We start from the raw sequence: 14812 nt of genomic DNA, 5'->3' as shown, positions 1-14812 counted from the left end.
GAGAAAAAAAAGGGAAAAAGAAAAAAAAAAAAAAAAAAAAGAAAAAAAAAAGGGGAGAGAGAGAGAGAAAGCAAAAAAAAAAAAAAAAAAAAAAAAAAAAAAAAAAAATAGAATAAAAAAAAGAAAAAAAGAAAAAAATTAAAAAAAAGAAAAAAAAAAAAAAAAAAAAAAAAAAAAAAAAAAAAAAAAAAAAAAAAAAAAATAAAATAAAAAATAAAAAAATATAAAACCCAAACCCCCATTTTAGGGGGGCAGTTTTAATTTTGGGCCCATTCCCAAAACAGGTGGGGGGAAAGGCCCCTTGGGCCCCTGATTTAGAACCCCCAAAAAAGGGAGGAAACCTGTGGATCATCATCTGCCATTTCCTCCTGGTTGGTCTGGGCCTTCAGCAAAAGGTCCATCATCTTCCCAGCATCAGTTAGGAACTGCGGGGAAAAATTTGGCATTCTTTTCAGAAAAAGTGACAATTAAACCATTACCAACACACAGATATACACACTTTTTTTTTCTTCAAAGATAAAATACTATAGATAAGTAGACCTACCTTGTCGGCTCCAACGGCGAGACCAATGAGAGAGACGCACTCTATTGTCTTGCCTCTGAGTAATCTAAGTTCTTGAGAGTTGGCATTTTCAATGATGTACATGAGGCAGGGAATAAACCGGTCATAATACTCTACAAAGTTCTCCTCTGCTGTGTCTGCCACCGACGCAATAGTGGTCACCACTTGCTCCAGGACCAGCTTTGTGCCGCGCTCCATCAACTGCACAGAAAAGAAAATTTCCATTAATTCTTACTCTGTTATGAAGATAGACACACACACACACACACACTGTTAATTTCCTGAACAAACTTGTATTCATCTTGTATAGTAATGTAAAAAAAGGGAACCAAGATGGAAAAAAAAACTCACTTCCTTAAACTTGGCAGCAAGAATGCTCTCTAACTTGGCAATAATGGTAGGCAAGTAGGTGGTCAGGATGTTCTTTGGGCAGACCTCGGAGAAGTTGACCAGGGCGGCTCCAGCATGAGCCTATTGAAAAGAAGAAAAAAATTATGTTCCCAAGAAAAGGAGTAAAACCTGAAACTGGGCTTTATTAATTGATCTTTATTTTTATAATCATTATTTTGAGATTGCAAGAATCAGACAATTAAAAACAGAACCATGGATGAAAACCCACCTGGACTCTTGGGTTAGCACTGTCATCCATCACCAGGAGGAGACCAGGAACAACTGTGTCATGGAATTTCTTCTGGAAGATTGGAGCAAAGTCTGTTGCCATCTGGCCAATGGCATTACATGCTGCATATCTAACTCTGGGATGGGGATCCTGCAGGAACCTGATGACAGCATCCATGATCTGAAAGAGTACTTTGTCTATAGTTGCCATGTTGTGTAATTTAGCAAGTTTAAACACAATCTGTATTGTCACACATTCTACAATCTAAAATGAAATCCATATACATTATGATGAATATTTTCTTGAAAATTAAATAATTATTGCACTGGTTTCAATAATGTGACAAAATTAGCTGTCACCACAAAGATCCATTGAATCTATCACCAAAATTACAGACAAAAGTTTCAAGTACACACCTGAGGCAACATGCCCTCCATCTGCTTATGGCAGCCCTCCCCCACAGCTGAGATGGCCATCAGAGCAGCATGGCGGCACTTCCAGCTGTCACTCTGGAGCATTTGTGAAAGAGTGGAATTGATGTGTGGCAAAACAGTCTTGCCACCAAGACCACATGCAAGACGGTCAAGAGAAGACTCGGCCACTACAGAGTTGCTGTCATTATCTTCCTCAGCCTGCTCGTCACTCACACTCCAGTCCTATAATAAAAGAAAAGGGTATATTTGAATCATTCATTACGTTGTGGAAAATACATGCAATACATAAATGAAGGGTAAAGAAACAGCTGTCATTCCTATGATTATTCCAGACATTAAAATGGATACCCAAAACCATATAAAAATTACCTCCTCATCTTCGAGATCTGTCATCATGGTTAACATCTGTGGGATGAGCATGTTCATATACTTGGCACCAGCCTTGCGCACCATTGCTGGGGCTGTCTCTGCCAAAGTTACAACAACTTCCAACAGCAGATGCTTCCAACTGTCACCTACATTGGGATCTGGTAGAGCCTGTCAGAGGTAAAAGGGAAAAGACCAATTAGAAAAATTTATTAGAAAAAATGATAACCCAGATAAAACCATCAGTAATATACTACTACTGTAACACCTATACATTTCTGAGAGTACTCAATAAATAATACATTGGAAAAAAGTTCAACGGCCAAACCCTTACTTTAATGGCCAGCTGGAGGATGGTCTCAACCTGCGGCCGCAGGAACTTAGGGCAACTCTCTGCCAAGTCAACCAGGCACTTGAGCAAGGCATCATCATCACCAACCTGGATGCTTGTGGCGATGATCTATTGGGAAAGTCCAAGTTTTGCTCATTAGCCACATGTAATATCAAACAGCATAATTCAAGGCATTTGGAATTAAGTAATAAATTTTAAAGAGATGGAAAATTTTGCCTCCTGAGTAATACACTGTACCTGGAGAAAAGATGGTAGAATATCAGCAAAGCTCTTCTGGATGTTTGGCTCGTTATCGTGAAGAAGAATAAATGCTGCAGTGGCCTTGACAGCCAATGCCTGAACTGTGGGGTTTGCAGCATCCGCTAGAGAAGTTGTTAGCATAGCTTTGATCATACCCAAGTGTTGCTGCTGCTGGTTACCAAACACTCCAGGTACAAGACTGCAATGAGATGAAACAACATTTAATGATCACATGTTTCAGGATACTTAAAAATAGGTTTTGTTAAGACCATTACCAGTTACCTCCATCTTTAATAAATGGATATACCTACATTTATTTGAAGACTAAACTTTTTGTAATTACAAAATTGACATCCCAGTACCAAATTTTATATCTGAAGAATAACATTACATAATAGTATGGTGGCACTATCCCCTGGCACCTACCTGAAGAGTGTCAAGGCAATTTCTTTGTGAGCTATAGATGCAGAGCTGGCACTCTCAAACAAAAATTGCAAGAACTCTGGCCACATGTTATTTCCTTCATCATCGATCATGTTGTGTGCCAGTTCACCGATGATGTCACACAACTTCTTGCGCATATTACTGTCTTCTTCCTGTTGTACAGATGCCAACAGCTGTGCCCGAACTTGGGCTTGGGTCTCGGCTGGTAACTATAAGAGGCAAATAATTACACATCTTTGCAAAGAAAAAAAAGTATGATTAAACTGTTAAATATTGGTAAATGATACAAACAACATTTCAATACTGAAGAGTACAATCAAAGAGCTAACAGATTATAATAGAAAAGATTAACATGTGAAAGAAAGCTAAGAATATATTTATCAAATATTTCCTTTCCATAATCATAATCTCTTCAAGAAATAACACTTACCGTTGGGAACACATCATCGAAATTTGATGTGAGAAGCCTCCGGAGGAGGACTGCAGCCATAGTGCGTGCATCTTCACCTGCTGCTTTGTTTACAACATTGGTTAACAGCAACTGGAACTTTGTTTCATTGGGGATCTGATCATATGTGTTCTGGAAGAAAAGAGAGAATCATTAGTATAACTTGTTAGGAGGCAGCAAACACTAAATCAGGATTGTAATCTTATTCAAAAGGAATGCCTGAATGCAATGAATAATGGACTGTTAAATGACATTTATCTCCTTGCATTTCCAAGAATTTAATAAATGTCATGAATCATCATGGCTCTAAAACTAATGTGCATACACACACAGGCGTGCACACACACACAAATATGACTAATCCCTGGGGATAAGCAATGACAATACCCAGAAAACAGTCATTGCTTGGGACAGGTCTCAACATGACTCAGCAACCAAAAAGCACACTTGGTGACTTGCTGTAGTTAATATCCATCTTTTGCCCACATATATCAGAGGGCAATGACCTTGCCATTATCAACAAAACTTTCTCATCTCTCCATACTAAATACTAGCTGTGATCTATAATTACAATCGGACTGTCAGCAAACACTACAAGACTTTCCAATCAGTATCAATAAACAAATCTCTAAAAAGGACAGTCATTAATCATGAAGCTGGAATGCATAAAATTCAACATACACAGGTAACTCTTGAATATCTCCTTAACCTAATGAGAAGTATGTACTAAAAGTAATCTAACTCATGTAACAACATGCATATCAACACACCAACAGGGTAATGCAGTATCCTGCCCAGCCTAGTCATTATGGCTCAAAATTGGAGAACCTGAACTGTGCACAAGCAGCATTCCTGCCAGGCAAACAGGATCCTCCTCCTCCTCCTCCCACAGTCAATGTACTTGTACACAATAAAACATCTGTCGTTTGATTTTTAAAGGTATGTTGGGAGTGGAAATGCAACCTTTTCACTTGTCATCTCCCTTCAGCCAATAGTGTATAAAACTGAATACTCATACTTCCTTACAAGAATAAAATTTATTCATTCCTGTGGTCAAAATACCTTGCCCAGTTAACTTCAACCACACTAGATATTCCTATCATAGATGACAATAATGAAAAACAGACCAAGTTAATTTTCTGGAAGATAGAAAATGCTACCCCTGCAACCATATTTCTATAATCATCTATCAATAAACATTGCTTTTAAGCTTCCTTTGTAATATGGAAATAGTCCACTTTACTCCCAAATCAGATAATACAAATACCTGAATCATGCATGTTCCACTTCCCTCTGCCACTTACAATGCATTTACTGAATTAATCTACATTACTTTCCTCTTTTGCCACATTCAGTCACACAATCTGGTTGATAAAAACATCCTAGTTGCTTAGAAACAGAATTACTGGCACTAACATTAGCATTTGTATAGTTTTAGTAGTAGTAATCGTGGTCAATCCGTTTACATTCGTACTAGGAATACAACAAATGACTAAACGAAAAGAGATAGATCACGAATCAAAACCTAAACGTATGACAATGTATGTAATGCACGTGTTCCGAAGCCCATGGAAATCTCTTCTCTCAAATTCATGAATTCGACAGCGATATCCTTCCTCGTGTTTCTCGCGTAGCGTATTTTGAAGGGCACGATAAAATAAATAAAAGAGATAGTGGCGTCTAAAAGAAAACAATTGAATAGAAGACCCCATTTATCATAAAAAATACATCCCGCTCTCATACTCTCTTGCTCCCCTCCCTTACTCGCCCCCATGATTACAAGTCTCGCAATGAGGACATATTGTTGAAGAAAGAAGAGGGAAAAAAGGCAATTAAATCCTTTTGAGAACTCCGAGCACCAAGACGGGCGAACACCAAGTGTACAATGGCAGCCCAAAAAGTTCCATGTTCGTGCAGCGTTTGCCTTAACGGGCAGATAGGAACTTTTAATTCATTTACAAATAAGGTATACCCAACCGCCAGTCTACAAATAGATACGGAGATGGCCAGAATTATGCGCACTCCAAACGGGGCTACTTATTGAGGAAATATCCGTACATGGTGACGAATGATAAGATCTACTGTAAAAGTACCAAGCAGGCGTTTGCTGCAACACTCCCACTTTGACCTTCAAACTGTGAGCACACGCCAGTGCTGCCAACACCCGCACCGTCCCCTATCACCTTTGTGATATCACGTAACGCTCCTTCGGCGATGCTGATGGCTAACGTAAATTTACGCTAGAAACATGGATCACCTCAAATAAAGTTGCACTCCAGTGGCAGTTGTTCCGGCGAGGAAAAAAGGAGGAATAAGGAACGTCACCCTAACGGGAAGACCTTAATAACGCTGCACCGCGAGAGGGAGATGGCCGGTGATGCCGTCAGGCAGAGCATTTTTTTTCTCTATTCCTAATTCATTATCAACTATCCTTGTATTTAGCTACATAATTTGAATCTAATGCCACGAAAACTCATTAAGACAATCTCTGTGCAATATTCGTCAAAGCAACAACCCGGGTCGAAAATAGCAAGGAGCGTGGCCGAGAGACTTAAGTTCCCGCCAAAAAAACAAGAGTGGGTTACGAAGAGGGTCCATGAACTAACAGTTCCTGCTGGCTTGTACCGCCACTTTAGAGCTCTGCCTACATGTACGAGGCGTGTTTCCCCCCTCATTCTCGCTTCAGAAAACGGCAGATCATCGCTGCGAGAAAATCCAAGTGAACAACGGAACGAAAGAGCCAACACCGAGGAAGGCGGCCATTCAAGTCCGTAATAACGAAAAAATGGGAAGGTATCTTTCCAGGAGGTTTCCAGTCTTCTCCCTCCTAACCCTCCTAGCCTCCCGTCCCACCACCCACGCTTTCACCTCCCCCCACCTTCCTCTCCGTGACCTAACAGAGGGGGTAGGAGAATCATCAGGAAGATGTGTATAAGGGGGGTAGAAGGGAGGGAGAGGGAGAGGGAGAGAGAGGGGGGGAGGAGAGAGAGAGAGAGAGAGGGGGAGGAGAGAGAGAGAGAGAGAGGGGGGGAGGAGAGAGGAGAGAGAGAGAGAGAGAGGGGGGGAGGAGAGAGAGAGAGAGAGAGAGAGGGGGAGGAGAGAGAGAGGAGAGAGGGGGGGAGGAGAGAGAGAGAGAGAGTGGGGGGAGAGAGAGAGAGAGAGAGGGGGGAGGAGAGAGAGAGAGAGAGGGGGAGGAGAGAGAGAGAGAGGGGGGAGGAGAGAGAGAGAGAGAGGGGGGGAGAGGAGAGAGAGAGAGAGAAAAGCATGCAAGGGGAGTGAGAGAGAGAGAGAGAGGGGGGGGAGAGAGAGAGAGAGAGGGGGAGAGAGAGAGAGAGAGAGAGGGGGAGGAGAGAGAGAGAGAGAGTGGGGGGGGAGGAGAGAGAGAGAGAGAGGGGGAGGAGAGAGAGAGAGAGGGGAGAGAGAGAGAGAGAGAGGGGGAGGGAGAGAGAGAGAGAGAGGGGGAGGAGAGAGAGAGAGAGAGAGGGGGAGGAGAGAGAGAGAGGGGGGGAGTGAGAGAGAGAGAGAGAGAGGGGGAGGAGAGAGATAGAGGGGGAGGAGAGAGAGAGAGAGAGAGAGAGAGAGAGAGAGAGAGAGAGAGAGAGAGAGAGAGAGAGAGAGAGAGAGAGAGAGAGAGAAACAAACAACTGAAGTATGTCTCAAGAAAAAAGAAAAAGCAGCCACGGCGGGCGGCGACCCTACACCGTGTACACCGTCACCCAAATGACAAATTTCCACCTGGAGGCAGAAGGTTCGTGACAAGCGGTGGTGCCGCCGCCCGGGGGAGACGGCCGTCCACTCAAGGGGGCGCTGTCCTCCCTCAACACCTCCGTACGTTCAGCCTCTATTCCTTTTATCTTTATTTCCTTTAAATCGGTTCTACTCTTGCTGATGCGTACTTTAAGAAGTGTATAATTTATTTGTTTATCTCTATTTCTGGAGGAATTTAAAAATAAAAATAAAATACGGGTGAATTGGACGAACCAAAAACGCGGTGGCTAATATCTCGTCTAATATGATAATTCATGGTAACAAATACAATTACCAATTGCTAAAAAGGGAAAGAAAAATAACAGTCGAGACACGTGGCGACAATTACACTTTCACTTCCCTCACTCACAACCTCCCTTCCCCCTCTCCCGCCCTCTCCCTTGCCCCTGCCAAGATCCTCCACCCCCTAACAGTCCCCTCACCCTTACCCCTACCCCCGGCCCCGCCCTGAACCGGAATTATGACGAAGTGGAGGGAAAATGAGGCATGCGGGGTGCCAGGCTACTCGTTATTGTCTCCAATGAATACGGCGGGCGCGAGCGAAGGAGCACAGGAGGGGGGCGAGGGGCGGGAGAGTGGGCGTGGAGCGGGAGTGTGTCTCGAGATACAAGCGGCACCTTGTCTTCTTTCCTTCCTTCCTCGCACCCAAACCACGAGGGATGAGGATTAAAAAAAAATACACGGTGGGAGGGCAGAAGATGAATGGAGGAGGACGAGGAGGAGGAGAGAGGGAGAGAGAATTCTTTGCTGGAGTCACTTCAAGCAAATGTTAAAACCAAGAACACTTAAATAAGAACCATGGCTAAAGATGTAACTAAATAAACGGCACCAACGTATCTCCCATTTCCCCAACCACAGGGACTCAAGAACACCCCCACACAAAACAAAACAAAGACAAAAGCTGCATTGTCAGCCACCCCTTATTGTTCTTCCCTCCCCTACAGGCCGTCGGACGCACGATAGACTCAAAGAAGGGATATAGGGTACGCCCCCCAACCCCCCCACCCCATGTGCCATGCCCGGGTGACGAACACGTGATGACGCATCCCGGCCTGTTAGACGCATACCAATGCAGCGTCACACGAGAACCGCCGCGGAAACGAAAGCCGACGGACAAGCCGGGCTCTCGTGAGGGCGGGCGATGCTCCGCTACTGGGGACACGATAGCCATGATGTAGCTACATGGGTGGTAAAAATCTATGACAGTACAAGTCGCTTAATGCAGCTCAGATCTAGTTCGGAACGCACGGCGAGCTGCGACTTGTCCGTACACGATACATTCAGCACGGATATATTCGAAAACACGCATGCACGAAAACTAAACGATAACCCATGCTATACGCTATACTCCATCATAACCCTTCAAATAAATAGGTTTCTTAAAATGTTCTGGTTTTACTCGGCTAGCGCTAATTAACTCTCAAACACACAGATCTGGAGAGGGTGTGAGGGAGAGGGGGGAGAGTGATATCGAAGGAGAGGGAGGGAGAGATAGAGAAGAGAGAAAAGAGAAGAGGATTGGCGCATCCTCGTAACGAGACCAGAGAAACCCTAATATCGCCCTTACGCCGCCTGATCACAAGTGTCATATCTCAAAGCGTTGTGCGGGAGGAGGAGGAGGAGGAGGAGGAGGAGGAGGAGGAGGAGGAGGAGGAGGGGGATTTCTCGGCGAGTCGTCTTATTAGTTATTGCGGCGTAAGAACCGGCGATGAAACTGAGCAGCTCCTGTCCTCTTGGCCGGACGCTTATCTTTACAACATGGCCGACGTGCCTCAATATAAATGCTGCCCGTTCAACCGCCGATGGAAATAGCACGATATGTGGAGAAAAAAATGAAGTACCAGATAAAGACATATGCAGACTTCCCACTCTGTCCTCCCCCTCCTTGCTTGCTCCGAACTCTATAAGACCAATGATGATGCAACTCCAATCACTGTCTTTAATTAGAGTATGACTGATGATGATGACGCCAGATGCCCGTGCTCATAAAAAGAAAAAAATACGTCCGACTATTCTCAGTATCTTCCCTACTGGCTAAATTTCTTCTACTTTTTCCCCTTTCCCAATAGCAATTATTCGCTAGCAAGGACATGTCGGGAACAATTTATGACGCGCCGACAAGCTCCCTGAGAGGAGACGAAAGCGGGGCGGAAGGAAGTCCACCAACAACCAGTCCGCTATTGGCACCTCTTTTACTTAAACAAGAACATCCACAATATAACCTTAACGCCCCGGATTTATAACAATCATCGGAGCCATCCACCATGAAAACACCGCTATCAGCGCCCGTATTACTGCCGAGGAAACAATAAATACAAATTAAGTCTTCCTCAGGCAGCTACACAACCACCCGTAATCAGGATCTCAGTGTGTTAGCAATCCGCTGCAATGGGTTTCTTTATTCTCTTAAAATTTACCACCTCCCAACCCTCTCCAAACATTAGACCTTGACTCGAAACTGATTAAGCTGACCTCTCCCCCATCTACACCAAACGAATTCATCACGAAATGGAACTGTCAAGCTCCGTTGAAAAATGAAGATCGAAAGAGTCAGTTTGATAATGATCACACAAGCTCGACTCCAGGAATAGCGTCAGAGGTAACACAGGAGCGGCGGCAGCGGCGGCGGCGAAGGTGTAGCAGCCCAGCTCACCGTCGGCGGAAGTGGCAGATCACCGTCAAACCGCAGCGCTCGGTGCCTCAACCCTCCCCACCATTAATATTGACAACCCATCACACCACCGCCGACGCAGCCACACAGACACACAATCTACCTGTCCCAAGTCTGTTTTACAATGCTTGCATAAAGCAATGTACGGTTTCTAAGGTTTCTTAGGCATTAGTCTGAACCTGCAGCTTATACCGCCTCATTTCTCAAGCCTACAGGCATCAACTCCTTGCTTTCTTCTCTACCCACAACAACTGCCCTCACAACCGTGCGTCCATAGGCCTCCAATGTCACCTGCAGGCTGCACGACGACCTACGCCGTTGCCATGTGAACACCAGAATGCCACCTTTCCTGCTTGAATCCCCCCCCCCCCCTCTCAAACCCCTTCATGACGTGACGATCGCCGCCGCGTCCGGCACGCAATCTACTCTCATAATTATCTATTCAACCTTTTGTCAAGGCCTGCGGGAAACGGTGGAGACGCAAAGCGTCGAATGATGATTTAACTAACTAAACTAGATTAGGGAAGACCAGAGAAAAGCAAGCGTCTCACCGCCCTTATCTAATCACGATACGTTCACCGTAAAAAAGGGAGCGCGGCGAACCACACATGACCACCACACGCGCTATGGATCAATCGTGAATAATCTCGCAGCTACCATTCCCACGAATAACAAGCCACGGCGGACACGCCCATCACAGCACATACAGTGTTCCGGTGGTCACGTGTTACCTGGACTGCCTTCCGGTTTGGGGAAAAGATGAATAACAAATAACGAAAAATTACAGAGGGAAAGAGGAGGAATGAATTCCGAAAATAGAATGGTGGGAAAATGAGAAATGAACTACGGGTAAACAACGTACATAAAGAACCACTTTCATAACGAAGGTCGAATGCGAGTGCCCGTGTGCCTGTACCCAGGAGATGGCACTCGAGCAACCACCCCTGAAGATCACCTTCACTTACACACAATAAACATCCGGGATAAACCATGGTCGATAGACTAAAATGTAAATAACTAGAGAACAATGCAATCAGATCGTAACAAGCAATGACAACAAAAATATGGAGAACCCCTATAGAAGTCTAACCTATTGGGAGCAACAACCGACTTACAGACGAGTTTATCAACCCGCATGTAAACTTTTATACATATACACCGCCCGGCCGTGTGTTTACATATCCTACGTTATGTGTACAAGTCAGAGCCGAGAGACACGCGGGCAGGATCTCCATCTCCATGCTCTTGGCCTTAGTTTTGAGTTCAGAATAAACAAGAAGATCCAATGTGAGTAAGCATGAAGCAGTCTCGCGGGACCCGAGCGCCGAGGGGGTGGGGTAGGGCTGTAGCAAACCCTCCCCGTCCTCCTCCCCCTACCGCTGCCCACCAGTTCCTATTGTTCCCCTAAATGCTGGTGACCCACTGTTGTTAGGCCCACCACCACCACGCCGCACCATAGCCGACCACGGCCTCATCAGGGGGATGCAACACTTTCGTAGTGGCTGATGCGGTCTCCGTCTCTCTCTACTCGACCTGCTCGTCTCGCAAGTCGTTCTGCGCTAAGAGACTGCTTTATATTCTTTCGAAACCACACCCAGCTCAATCACCAGCGATTGTTGATGCAAAAGAATATAGCCTAAACCAACTGAAGCGTAACACCCCACAAGTAATCAGTCACTGCCTTCAAGCAGTCACCATGACCCTCGCCTCCGTCCTACGACGCAGTACTACTACTACTACTACTAAATCTCGAGAAGTAGCACGCAAGGACAATCAAAAGCCTGCTTGCTTGCCACCAACACCTGAGATAATGATTTTTTCGTCTTCCCCACACTGCTTCGTTCCACCCGACGCACAATCGGGCGTGACAAAGCACCGCCTGGTCGACACCCTCCTGCACAATCTTGCCCAGATGACCGCTACATCCTGAAAGCCGTCGCCGCAAACGCAGCGCTCTGTCATGCCTACCTTCCACACGATGTCTTTCGATGTCAATTTGAGCAATTTCAACAGACTTTCCCTTCAGTTAACATGACACTGGTACTAGCTACTTATGTTATATTCCCGAACTTCTACGCAACAGAAACCTACACTTTGGTACTCTCATTGTCATGCCAGGAAGTACTTCCCGTTCAAATATCCTATACCGGTAAAGCTGTTCTAAAAAGCACAATTTCACTCCAAGCAAGCACAGAGAAACGAAAAACCCAAAAGAGAAGGAGTGAGAACGGGGAAGCAAGCGCGCACGTGAGAGAGTTCTCCCCGGCCCGGAGTGACGACCCCGTCATCTGGCCCCGGGGGGTTTTGCCAGATACCTCCCCCTCCCTCTGCCGTCCTGCCGCCTCAATACATGCGTGCTGTTTTCTCTTCTCTTTCTCATTCTGTTTCAGTAGAGTATTTCTGGATTGGATTGCCGACTTACTTTCAAGTGCTATTAGCTAAATTCCAATCGCTGAATTGCGTGGATAAACGGCACGATAAAACGCTGAACAAGCAACGGTATATGAAAAAAATATTCTTCCATCACCCGAATACACAAACAAGTCCCTTTTGCTTGTTTGTTCTTTCTCCGTCATCTACGTACCCGTCCGGAGACAAGGCTAACTGGGAAGCTCACCGAGAGGGACGTCGTCGGAGGGAGACACGCACTCAAACCCTCGCCGCCTTATATGAACCTCGCGTCCCACAGTTTTAACTAATGGTTCACAGGTGATAAAACGATTATAAATAATCCAACCTGAGACTCATACTTGAGGAGCCGGACACGTCGCTGCGGGGTAACGGTTTGCTTTCAATTCTAACTGCTCGGGACGCCATTAGTATGCCCGGCCCCCTCCTGCACTGGACTCGGAGCGCGCATCAACACGGTCGGCCTCTTCGGCATGCTAACAAACCCTTGCAAGTGTATCACCAGGACATCGGGGCTCCGGGGGAAGATAAGCACGCCAAGAACGCCAAGTACGTTCTTCAGTCGCCGGCGAACAAGCGCAGAAATGAGAGAGCTAGGAGGGGGTTATTATAATGAAGAGTTCGAATACATTTGCAAACGTTAAGGACAGTAAGTCAAATGGAATCGGCGAGCCTTGACAGTCGGGCCCTGAATTGGGTAGAAACTAGCAGCACTGACATTAGCTTGAGTGCGCCCGAGGCTCATCTAAGACTGTCGCAGATGCATTAAAATCACCCGTGCCATATAAGGCTTCCTTCGGCCCATGTCAAAGCGAATACTAAAGGCAGGAGAGCTTCCGGCCCTCCACTCCTCCCCCTTGGCTCCCCCGGGATACGTGTCAGGCCTGGAAAAGAGCAGGAACCTCGGGGGCAGGGAAGGTGGGAGGGAGAAGAACGGGGGGGTTGGAACGACTACACCTGCACGTTGGAATTCATCAGGGAGACACCCCCACGTCGCCGCCGCCCGCCCCTCAATACTAATACCGCGACTGCACATCAAGCCGACGTCGTATTGCATGCGCCCTGTCCCGTCACCTCGCTCCCGAGGGAACCCTTGATACACGCTCGAGTTAGCGCAGCTCAGGAGCCAGCTGACACCTGTCGCTGCCTGTCTACAGGGCCTACCTGGCCTGCCAAGGCTGCTGCGCTCCCCTTCCTTCCTTCCTGTCCCTACTTGCCACTGCCGTCAAGGGAGGAGGGGAACGAGCCTATTAGGGAAAGCAGGCGACACTGAGTGACACTTGAGTGAAACCGCAGTGGCGGCGAGGCAGTTCAACGGGCCTTTCTTGTGGGTGCATGCAAGGGAGTGACTTTTTCTCTTTTCTTTTGAACTGAAAATTACGGAGGTGTGCTGTAAGGGGGCGGAATGGCTGATTGAAGGAAGATGTAAATTTGTACTCAATCTTGTGACGCCAAATGGATACACGCGCGAAGCAGGGAAGGCAAAGAAAATAAAGAGATGAACCCGAACAACTAACTTTTTTATCACGGGGCCCAATAACCGTTGGGCCCAAGAGTGAGTCATAACTGGCCAGCCTGGAGCCTCGCGTTGGCCCATGCGTTCCTTCCAGCCAGCCAGCCAGCCTCCCTTCCTCCCTCCCTCCCCCTTCCCCGCAAGCACCTTATCATCGGCTTCATGAACCCTTCTCGCCCCGTCATCGTCTTGCATTCCACGCAACACTAACATTATACAACCTCAATAAAAAATAAGAAATAGAAGAGAAAAACTTTCTGCAAGAAAAGGCTTGAGCATCAGATTTCCCCGATGGGAAATATTACGGAGGTAAGGGAAGGAAAGACGGAGGGGAAATAGAAAAAAATGAGGGAGGGAGAAACAAATAAGAGGCTTGGGGTGGGGGGAAATGACCGGGACGAAAAGGGAGGGAGGGAGGGAGGGAGAGAGAGAGAGGGAGAGAGAGAGAGGGAGAGAGAGAGAGGGGAGAGAGAGAGAGGGAGAGAGAGAGAGAGAGAGAGAGAAGAGAGAAGAGAGAGAGAGAGAGAGAGAGAGAGAGAGAGAGAGAGAGAGAGAGAGAGAGAAAGGCGGGGTGGGGTGGCAAGGGGGATAACGCGCTCGCATGACTGGGGCTGGAAAGTTTCCAATTAAGCGAGGCATTTTCTCTCGGGGTCTCGGCCGACTTCAGAAGACTAGCATTTATTCGAAATCATTCTTGAACTTTTAAAGCGAAAAGAAAACTCAACCCAATACTCGGGCAAAAAACAAGCGATAACAGAGTCCAAAATTTTAAATAGTATAAGATAAAAGAATGGTTTAAGCATCGGAGTAATTAAAATAATAGTTAACAAAAAAAAATTAAAGTGATACGAAAGGAAGACGAACTTGTGCAGACAGATACACAGCGCTGTGTGCATACATTCTTGAATGCATGACACTGCCCGCGGGCCCAACTTTACAACGCACGCCACCTGGAAGGCTATCGTTTATGCATGCGTGTGAGAGGG

General features: G+C 46.1%; 1 protein-coding gene across 1 annotated transcript in view; it reads right to left on the bottom strand.

Annotated features, from left to right (window-relative positions):
- Window positions 1-251: 251 nt before the first annotated feature.
- Window positions 252-14812, bottom strand: part of Karybeta3 (karyopherin beta 3) — a 45215-nt gene continuing 30654 nt past the window's right edge. The window contains exons 2-11 of the mRNA XM_070129209.1: window positions 3448-3597; window positions 3000-3226; window positions 2571-2772; window positions 2316-2441; window positions 1985-2152; window positions 1598-1837; window positions 1182-1361; window positions 914-1033; window positions 545-763; window positions 252-425 (exon numbers count right to left, since the gene is read on the bottom strand). Coding sequence (XP_069985310.1) covers window positions 315-425; window positions 545-763; window positions 914-1033; window positions 1182-1361; window positions 1598-1837; window positions 1985-2152; window positions 2316-2441; window positions 2571-2772; window positions 3000-3226; window positions 3448-3597 — 1743 coding nt within the window. The 3' untranslated portion in view covers window positions 252-314. The remainder of the gene's footprint in view (window positions 426-544; window positions 764-913; window positions 1034-1181; window positions 1362-1597; window positions 1838-1984; window positions 2153-2315; window positions 2442-2570; window positions 2773-2999; window positions 3227-3447; window positions 3598-14812) is intronic.

This window comes from Penaeus vannamei, chromosome 13 (genome assembly GCF_042767895.1).
Source record: "Penaeus vannamei isolate JL-2024 chromosome 13, ASM4276789v1, whole genome shotgun sequence".
NCBI classification, from domain to species: domain Eukaryota; kingdom Metazoa; phylum Arthropoda; class Malacostraca; order Decapoda; family Penaeidae; genus Penaeus; species Penaeus vannamei.
This window is presented reverse-complemented; position numbering and strand designations above follow the sequence as displayed.